This window comes from Cynocephalus volans, chromosome 3 (assembly GCF_027409185.1).
Source record: "Cynocephalus volans isolate mCynVol1 chromosome 3, mCynVol1.pri, whole genome shotgun sequence".
Lineage (NCBI taxonomy): Eukaryota > Metazoa > Chordata > Mammalia > Dermoptera > Cynocephalidae > Cynocephalus > Cynocephalus volans.
In genome coordinates, this window is record NC_084462.1 from 24861655 (window position 1) to 24872048 (window position 10394).

Consider the following 10394-nt stretch of genomic DNA (forward strand, 5'->3'; position numbering starts at 1 on the left):
TTAGGTCTCTGGCAGGTCATGCCGAGCTAGTACTCAGGTTACCTCTCTGCTGGCTTTCCTGCTTACAGCGTCTTCCTCTTCCCAAGTTTTTCCACATTCCCTCCGCCTTAGATGGGCGAGGGGGCTGGGGTGAGAGCCTTGTTCCTAATGAGAAGCCAGGTGCCGCTCCCTCCCCAGGGCAGGGAAGGAGGTTCTATCCAGCATCCCCCTGCAGTATCTCTGCCCTCCATACCCCTCCCCACTGATACCCACAGGCAGGGCTGGTAGCGGGCACCTGTGCTCACACAGAAGCACAGCCTTTGGGGATGGAGCAAGCCTTGTCACTGTCACTTTAAGGAGGGAATCAACCACTATGTTCACCACCTCCAAGGGAGGCAGACGTGAGAGAAGGAAGTAGGGCTGGGCTGCAGCAAGCTGCTGGCTTCCCGGGCCTGCTGACAACATGAAAGCTTCCTTTGTTGAGAAGAGAATCACCGGTGCTGTCCCTGCAGCCCCCAGAGCCTGGGCTGGACAGGAGCGATGGACCGGCTTTGGCCCTTGGTCCTGCTCTGGGAGCTCCTGACCCTCTGCATCACTGCCGGTGAGTGGAGAGGCTAGAGGAGGCAGAGGACATAGGGAGGGGAATAATGTGGAAACAGCCCGTGGACCTTCTTGTCCTTATTCCACAGGGACCCCTGAGGTGTGGGTGCAGGTTCAGATGGAGGCCACTGAGCAACTGTCCTTGGCTGTTTGCTGTGGATTCCTGGGGTCTGGCTCCATCTCCCTGGTGACTGTGGGCTGGGGGGGACCCGATGGTGCCGGAGGGACCAGGCTGGCTGTGTTGCACCCAGAATTCGGCACCCAGCAGTGAGCCCCTGCCCACCAGGCCCGCTGGGAAACCAGAAGCAGCGTCTCCCTCATGTTGGAGGGATCCGAGGCAAGAAGCCCCAGTGCCAACACTACCTTCTGCTGCAAGTTTGTTTCCTTCCCTGAGGGCTCTCAGGAGGCCTGTGGGAACCTCCTGCCCAGCTCAGACCAAGGTGGGATTGGAAAGAGGGGACAGGAAGGGACTTAGGCACTGGCTGCCCATCTGACACCTCTCTCTGTGCCCAGGGCTCCCTGCCCCAACTTCAGCCCCCATTCTGAGGATGGACCTGGCCAGGATCTTGGGGGTCTTGGTGGTCCTCCTCTTCGGCTGCATTTACATCCTCCACCTCCTGTGCCAGCAGAGGCATTGGTGAGACCTGCGCCCCAGTCTAAGTCCCCATACTGCTAGGCTAGCCACATGCTTTGTTCTGATTCCTTCTCTCTCCCAGGTCTGTCGCTAAGCTTCAGCCACCTCTCACCAGCCCCCAGGCACAGACACGAGCGCAGGTGAGGAGTAGGGATCGTGTTTGGAGTGGGAAGAAGAATGGGGCTGGAGCATGGGCTCTGAGGGGAGTCTCACTTGACCTTCCACCCCCCACATCAGGCAGACAGCCAAGCTTCCCTGGCCTCTCTCCACACCTGCTATGCCACCATCAACAGCCTCTGCCCAGCAACTCTGGACATGGTCCACTCACACCAGCAACTGTCCCAATGGGCACCACTCCCTGTCCACACTGCACATGAACCCCTGGGCATCTCTGCCAGCCTGTGTGTGCAGCAGTTTCATCTCTGTTGAAAATGGGCTCTATGCGAAGGCAGGGGAGAGGCTGCCCCACACTGGCCCTAACCATATCCCTTTCCCTGAGAGCCATGGAAGGGCACTTAGGAGTTTGATGACCGATACCCCAAGTCCACTTGGACTTCTTCCCCTCCCAGGCCTCTGGAACCCTCCCACCCCCGCATGTTGGGCATCTGCATCCCAGGCGCCCACTGTCCTCACACATCATGATTCATTCTTGGGCCTCCGATTAGCGTCTCCACACATATCCGGCCAGGACCACTTGCTGCGGATGTGGTCAGCGTGTGTGCACGTGTGGGCACAGGTGTGAGTATGTGAGGTGACAAAACCCCATCCCAGGTTATTTCCTGTTTTAAGTACTTCCCCAGCCCTCCCAGGTGATGTCATAACTCAATCAACAAAGTGGTTTCTCTGACTTGGGCCTTGGCTGGGCCTTTTCTCATATGGAGGGCTAAGGAGTAAGAGGCAGGCTCAGGGAAGCAGGAGCCTGCTTAGAACCAGAGGGGACAGGGGGGTTGGCCCAAAGAGAGGGCAGAGGGTCCCACTCTCAGGGAGTCAACCCTCTTCCTGGAAACAAGTCCAGCAGCATGGGCATCATCACGCCTTAGCCACATGAGACACGTGGGTGACAGCTCTGTAAGCTGCGAAGCTCCCCAGGAACACAGCAGGTTCCAGATGGCAAGGGGTAGAGTGGTCCTGGAGCCAGGCCAAGACTGCACCCCAGCTCGGCGAATACTAGTGGGGAGGGAGGGGCACCTGGCACTCGGCCTCTTCCTTTGGCCTGCATGGGGGAAACCCCAGGCAGTGCTAGCTGCCAGGCCAGGAACCACCCCTGCTCTGCCCCACTCAGAGAGGGCCTGCCAGAGGCTCTGTCCAACCACAGAATCTTTTGCCAACCCAGCTGACTACTTACTCAGGCATGCTCTGATGTGGCCTTCTCAGGACCCAGTGCCATCCAGCCACCAGTGCCACACTGCAAAGGGGTGGTCAGGCCTGCCTTCCTCAGCCAGTGGTCAACCTCCTCCTCCAAGAAGCCTTCAGCATTGGCCTAGTGAGCTCAGTGGTCCCTCCAGGTCTAGGGGCTCAAGGGAGAGAAGAAGGGGTGCTTCAGAGGTCCCCAGGGAGGGTCAGGGAGGCAGGGTCAGGGGAGGGAGTAGATAAGGGCCCAGCACCCTTGGGACCCTGTCTGGACCCAGGACAGGGGTGTGAGGCAATTGGACTTGCAGGGTCTCAGGGGAAGCCTGAGTGGGCTCCCCTAGAAAGTTTTGCTTTTCTAGAAAGGGGACAGAGGGGGAGCTCTGAGGGACCACTGGCCCCCAGGCAGGGCCACAAGCCCATCATGGAGTAGGGGAAGACTCCCCTTGGCCTGAGCCCACCTTCCACAAGCTCAGGAGGCCACAGCCCAGCCTGGTCCCTGTGGTACTTGAAGCCAAACACCTCGAGACTCAGAAAGTCTCCCCACAGCCAGCCTGTTCCCCAGTGCCCAGCCCCAAGTGCCAGAACCAGCAGCAGATGGAAGGGACTGCTGAGAGGTGAGCTGTGTGCTGTGCTGTGGGGGTGTGTCTGGACCACAGACCCCCAGATCAGCATCTCCAGGCCACTTTTCTAGAATTGTTTGTTCATTCAAAACGTGTGGAAATTGAGGCCCAAGAGAGAGGGGACTTGGCCAAGGGGACAGAACTGAGCCCAGACCCTCCTCCTTCCTCCCTTCAGGCTTCCCCAAGCATCTAGGAAAGGCCTCCAGCCACACTCCAAGATAAGATTGCAACTTTGAACAGACCTGGGTTTGAATCCCAGAGGTCACCCTCTGGCTGTGTGACCCCATGTGGCTCACCTAACCTCTCTGAGGCTCACCTTGCTCAGTGCTAAGTCTGAGGAGGCCTGAGGGGCATGTGAAGGTTGTAGAACAGGAGACTCCCAAGTGCTAAGCAACTCCCTTCGAGTATCTTATTTACCTACAGCGACCCCAATGGGTATTTTCAGGAAGTCCATGGAACGGGCGTTGAGCCTGATGTGCAAAGCAGCTGGGCAGCCTGCCAGGGCCACCGGACAGGGAGGCAGTGGGGCTTTGGGGGGAAAGAAAGCAGGAGGCACGCTGCTGCCATCCTGGGCCTGGACACGTCCACTCTCGGGCGTGTCTCCCCGACGCGGCGCGTCTTCAGCATGTGGCACGGCTGACACAGCTGCGGAGGGACCGAACGGTCCCCGGAGGGCCGTAGTGGGAGGGTCGGCGGACGCCCAGGGCAGAAGACTACAGGCCATAGGCGGGGTGGGGGGGACAGGGACAGAGTTGTGACCCACCCGCGCTCGCGAGCCCGGGCGCCGCAGCCCCGCCCTCCCCTTTCCACCGCGGCTGGTCCGGCAGCCCACTCCAATCCCGGGACCCGAGCTCACCCCCCACATCACCCTCCGGCCCCGGCCTGTGACTCCCTCCTGCCGCCAGCTGTCCCTCTCTCCCACCAGCACCGCCTGGCAGTTGGTCCCCAAGAACCCACTGACCCCGACTGTCTGTTTGCCCTGGAACTCTCCTGCCTGGGTCCAGCCCCCACCGCCCTCTGACCCCACTCTGGAGATTGTCTCCAGTCCCATCCCGGTCCCACCGCCTGTATCCCGCAGCTCCTCCCAGTCCCCGTCGCCCATAGTTCAGTTCCGGCGCCTCCTGCCCGACCCGCTGGAGCCCCCTGCCGTCCTTTCCTTCAGTGCAGGCTGGCAGGCCAGCTCCTGCCCTCCTCGTGGCCCACTGCCCATCCTGGCTGTCCCCGCCCCTCTTGTCTCCATCCCCTCAGCTGTCACCGACCTGTACTGGCCCCCCAGGCCACCCATCAAGGCCCCTTCCCTGCCCGGCCGAAGGCCCGTCCCAAGACCAGCCAGGAAGAGCCACGCTCTCAGAGGGAAGACTGGGACCAGGCACCGTGATTGCCCGTGAAATGTGTGACCTCCAGCCGGTGGTCAGCCCGGAAGTTACTGACCCTTGCTGGGTGCGCCACAGAGTGCTGGGCAGCATCGGAGCCTCAACCCTAGAATCGAGGTGACCAGGAGACTTCAACAGTGAATAGCAGAGGCTGGAACTTATGAAAAGGAATCTGTCTGAAGGCTGTGTCAGGGCTGCACCAGCAGGACTGGGGAGATGGCTCTGGCCAGGATGGGGTGGGGGCGTATGGGGGCCAGAGTGGAGCTGGGCTAGACTACTGCCTCGCTCCCGTTCTCTGGGCCTCTCCCACGCCCCATAGGGGAATACTCCCAAGAGAGGAACCACAAGCTGCGCCCTCGTCCCCAACACAGGGACACACAAATGCATAGGACATTAGGTCTGTGGACCCAGCAATGGGGTGGGGGGACAGAGGGCTCTCCAACCTCAAGTTCCAGCCAAGCCTTGAGGAAGAGGGCCAGTGACACCTGGAATTTCCATAGATGGACCCTCTTCTAACAGCTTCCTTTCAGAATCTGTTAATTGAGACAACTCACCCTGAGCTGGGCTGTCTGGAGAAGAGTCCAGGGTATGGTACTTGTTAAACAGCATATCTGGGCAGGGTTGAAGCCACAATTGCCTGGCACTCTGAATAAAACTGTCACATTAGCTACCATAACAAAAAGCGGGAGGGGATTATAGGTGCCTGGCCACCTTGTCCCTGCCACTGCCCCCACCCAGCCTCCCTCACCACCCATCTCCAGAGTTCTCAGCAGTCAGAAACTCATGTTCAGGACAATGTTGTCCAGGGCCGGGGTGGCCATGTCTCCTCCGTGATTGCAAAACAGCAGAGACAACAGGACTGGTGGTCCTACCCCCCAAGATAACTATTGCCAGGATTGGCCAGGTCAGCAGGGTGAGGATGCTGCTGTAGATTAGATGCTCCTCTCCACCACCCCCCTCCCCAACCCCACTGAAGTTTAAATCCCGGCTGTTACTGCTGAGGGTGGGAAATTCTATTACGGTAATTAAAAGGTGGGGCCTTGAAGAGGTGATTAGATTGTAGGACTGTGCAGTAGTGAATGGATTAATAATGGTGGGTATGGGTGTGGTTCTGAGGGTTTTGAAAGGAGTGAATGAGGAGGTTGGTCTCTTGCTCTCTCTGCTCTGCCATTTCACAATATGATACCCTGCTGTCACTGTCACCACCACCAAGGCCTTCATCAAATGTGTTCCCTGGACTTTGGACTTCCAAGCCTCCAAAACTGTAAGCAATAAGTTTTTTCTTTATAAATCACCCAGTTCCAGGTAATTTTGTTATAAGCAACAGAAATGGACTAATACAGATGCACAGGGCAATGGGAGGGTGAGGGTGGGCAGAAAGAGGCTACCAACCTGTCAGATGTCCTGGAGGATAACTGGCAAGGTACTTTGCACAGGGATGCCTACAGAGAGGAGCAAGGCCCCCACCCTCTCCTCTCCTGGCCCCTGCCAGCCCCCTTCCCACCTCCTCCTCATTCCCCTATTCTCATGTCTTCATTTCATTCCTTCAGAAATATTTACTGAATTCCTACAAGGTACCAGGCGCTGTGCTAGGTGCTAGGATTCCAGAGCAAGTGAGGTCTCATGTGTCCTACTCTAAACAGGGCATGTCAATAAACCAACAAACAACATCACGAATGTTAAAGGGAAAAGATCAGGGTGCTGTGGGAAGGAATAAAGGGGCCTCCTCTGGGTAGCTGACATTCAAAATAAGACCTTAAGTCTAGTGGAAGTTGTCTAGGCAAAGATTGTGGGGAGACCATTCCAGGCAGGGAAAGCCAGGTGCAAAGGCCCTCCGGCTGGAAAGAGTTTGACATTGCAAAAGTCCAAAGAGGGTCGTTGTGTTTGAAACAAGGTAAGCAAAGGAGGGAGTAGGAGGACATGAGGTGAACACAATAGACTGGGACCATGGATAGAATTTGGATTTTATTATAGGGACAGTAGAAACCCTTCATGGGTTTTAAACAGAGAAATAAAATGATCAGATTTATGTTTTAAAAAGATCACTCTGGCTGCTGAGTAGAGAAGGTTGAGTATTCGTACTGGGGTGGGGGGTTAAGAGTAGAAGAAAGAACAGTCAGGAAGCTCTGCTAATACTCTACATGGGAGATGGGGTGTCTGAGCCTGGGATGGGGGACTGTAGAGGGAAAGGAGTAGCTGGATTCGAAATATGTTGTGGAGGCAGGATTGTTCCTGGCTGTGGGGAGAGAGGATATGGATGGGCTTAGGGCCAAGGCCCCGTTTTCCAGCTTGAGCAGCTAGGGACAGGGGCAGCCATTCCCCGACATGGAAGGTTGAGGAAAGAGCAAGTTCCAGGGAAGGGATGACAATCAAGGGGCCAGTAAGAGACAGCTGGAATGAAATGCCTAAGACAAATGAGGTGCCGGACATGCTGATGCCTCTTCACTGCCCAGGAGGCATCTTAAGGGGGGGCAAAACCTGCATGCAAAATATGGAGGAGAGAAATCAAAGTTCTAAGTCGATGGAGAGATACAGTGTTGATAGATCAGCAGGTTCTTTGTTACGAGATCAATTTCCACACACTGATCTACAGAATCAAAGCATTTTTAATCAAAATTCCAGCAGGCTTTCTTGTAGAAATTGACGAGCTCATTTTAAATTTTGATTTAAAAATTTTTTAATTGGCTAGTCCTGGAAGGGGCTGTCTTTCCCCAGTCAGTGAGGCTGCAGATGCCAGAGCATCAAGAATGCAGAAAATAAGAAAATATAAATACTATTATTCCTGTGATGAATGGATGCCAAAAACAGCAATACAGAATCTAAGAAAACATAGAACACTTTTATTGCTTTTTCTGGCCTTATTGCACTGGCTAGAGCCTCCAGGACAATGCAAAGAGGTAGTGAGAATAGACAGTTGTGCCTTATTTTTGATCTTAGCAGGAAACTGAGAACAGAGTACGAAGTCATTGAGAGGTGAGGGGCCAGGCAGGGATGGACGAGGCCAGTGTGAAGGGAACAGAGCTTGGGGAACTGGTGAGATCTAAGGCAGTGGATCTCAAATGTGGTCCCTGGCCCTCACCCCCCACCCTGTCCCTGCCTCTGAACACTCTGCTTCTGACCCTCCCTGATGGCCACCTGATGGACTATAGGACTGCATTTCGGCTCTGACCATCTTTGAATCAGAAACTCTAGGCCCTCCTCCTCCCCAAATCCACCAGTGTGACAGAGCCTCAGCTGGAGGCTGATCCCCAGCCCCTGTCACTCCTGTTGGGGGCCGGGAGGGTGAACAAGCCCTAGGAAGCCTCACACCATCCCTGAGCAGAAATCAGGTCACACAATAGAATCCATCATGGGAATTCAACTGAGCCCAGGGCCCTGAAAGTGATATAAAATGTGCAACTTATATAGAGAGAGACTGCACAAGGCAACAGTGGGTCTTGGAGATGCCTCGACAACATGTACCATGCGGAAGTTACTCAGAGCATGTTTCGTAAATGTTCTGTGCACCACAACAGCTGGCCTGTGGTGCCCCTGGTGGGGTTTAGTCCCTCCTTAGGCAGCCTGGCAAGCAAGTGACATTTTAGCCAGGTCCCACAGCTAGTGGGGTGTTGTAAATTAGGATCTTAAAGATGGAGAGCACACCTTCAAAGATTAGAAGAGACACAAGATGGAAACAAAGATTTTATTACTTACAGGTCTGGAGGGATACACAGCACACCTGGAGGCCACACACACAGAGGTCAGGGAGCACATGGAGAGACAGAGAGAAACCTTTGGGCCAATGCTTTTATTCGGTTCAGGGCATTATCGAAACAGGTTTCCTGCAGGGAGTTTTAATGGATAGGTTTAAAGCATGCAGGCAGAGGTTCCAGGAGGTGAAGATGTGACTGTGAGGTGCTCACTGCAGCGCAGCTGCACAGTTCATGGGCGGTGGTAGGCTCAGCAGGGCCAGTCAAGCAGGCTGCATCTAGCTGTCCCCTGAGGAGGCGGTCACCAGGAGGAAGTTGCCTAAGGCAGAGACATTTGGATCAACCGCACTGAGAAAATGGGAGGAAGTAGAGAACTAGAAACTGTGTCAACGACAGAGCCCAGCATCTGGTATGAGAAGTTCAACTTACATTCAAAATGATGCCAAGGCAATGTAAAATTAGATGCATTTACTACATGTGGCAAGGCTGGAATGCAACCCAAGAGTCAGTCTTTGGGTAGGGCAGACCACCTTATCGAGGCCCTGCTGAGTCCCTGTCCTGTCTTCTGCCCATCATTCTTGCTGGGACCAATTCAGCCCAAAGACTCCGTGCCTCAGTTTCCCCGTGGGTAAAATGGATATAACAGTATGTCCATCCTGTCCATATACAGAGTGTCGTGAAGCTGGGAAGGAGACAAAGGGTGTTGACGGCCTGGCTCAGGGAAAGGGCTTCCTGTGCGAGGGTAGGAGCAGCAGACACAGAGAGGGCGGGGCTGCTGGCTGGCCGCGGGCCGGGCGCGGGAGAGGCTATTAGGATTAGGGAAGACACTGCAAAGAAGGGACATCCGTCTCTGCTTCCTTCTACCTTAAGAATGCGGACACCACTTCCTCTGGTGAAATCATGTCTCCCCGTTCCCACGGTCCACTCAGCAAGCCAGTGCCCACCTCTTCCTGGGGAGGGCGTGGGCAGAGCCTCCTAAAGAGCCAGCCCTGTGGGTCACCCCTGCTCCCAGCCCCCCATCTCCCACCCATCCACCTCCAGTCCCAGGCTAGCAGTGCCCTCCATGAGAGACGGTCCCAGGGACCGGGTAACGGGTGACTCTTACTGCTTTGAACCTTCCTTTCCCCCTCTGTCCAAGGAAGGTTCTGGATTAGCCAGGGAACTCCCAGCTGTGGATGGACTCACCTAAGGATCTGTAGGGAAATACAGCCTCCTGGGGTTCCCCTCCCACCACCAGAGATTTGGAGTTCCAGACTGAGGCCCAGAGATGCCACCATGCAGCCAGGCCAGAGCATCCTGGCAGGCGGAGGCTCGTGACTCAGCTGGACTGGAGTTCCAGTTCTGGACCAGCACTGAAGAGTCATGTGGCTGGGGCAAGGCTTCACTGAGCCTTGGTGTCCTCCTCTGTAGGGTGGTGAGAACAGAGAGGGCCCTGCAGATCCAGTCTCGCATTCAGGGGGCCAAGGTGAGGCCTCCAGTTCCTCTCTCTCGGCAGACAGGACTGTCAGGCACCCTCACCCCTAACTTCAGGAGTCTTCAGTTTCTGCATCTAGGGAGCAGCTGGGGACAGGAGGGGCCAGCCAGGCTTTGGCCTGGAGACTGTGGGGGAGGCCCTGCTGAGCAGGGAGAGAGTGAAGGGCAAGCTGGAGATCTGAGGCTAGGGCTGGGGGCTACCAGCATGTGACCACCTACGTCTCCCTCCTCGTCCTCCCTAAGAGCTGAATCCTGGGGAATAAATGGACAGAGACTCATGCTCATGAAAGAGTCTGGGCTGGTCCTGGACAGCCCCGTCCCCTGGGATGAAAGACAGAGACTGGGATACAATCAGAGAATGAGAGAAAAGGGGAGATAGAGAAACAGAGACAGAGACTGACTGCAGGACCTGCTGACTGGAGCCAGCAGGGCAGGGAGTCGAGGCGGGAGAGGAGAGGCCCCCGCCAGTCAGGGTCAGGACTAGGCTCCTCGGCATGAAGACGGGGCTGGAGGACCTGTGGACAGGGCTACATTGGCATTGACCACAAGGAAGGCCCTTTTGCAACACAGGAAAAGAAGCGGCCAGATTAGTAAAGGAAGTGCTTGTCACCCTGGGGCTGGAGGGTTTGGGGAAGGCTCCCACCCTCCCTCAGTCCTCTGAAGGAGCCTGATCCAC

General features: G+C 55.9%; 1 protein-coding gene across 1 annotated transcript; it reads left to right on the forward strand.

Annotated features, from left to right (window-relative positions):
• Positions 1-505: 505 nt before the first annotated feature.
• On the forward strand, positions 506-9900 carry PVRIG (PVR related immunoglobulin domain containing). Its single transcript, XM_063089980.1, is given in 10 exon segments — positions 506-580; positions 669-1019; positions 1093-1216; positions 1296-1353; positions 1451-1593; positions 1595-1686; positions 3126-3177; positions 4109-4495; positions 9656-9710; positions 9799-9900. Coding segments are annotated over 10 exon segments (1425 nt in total). The 5' UTR covers positions 506-519.
• Positions 9901-10394: the final 494 nt, after the last annotated feature.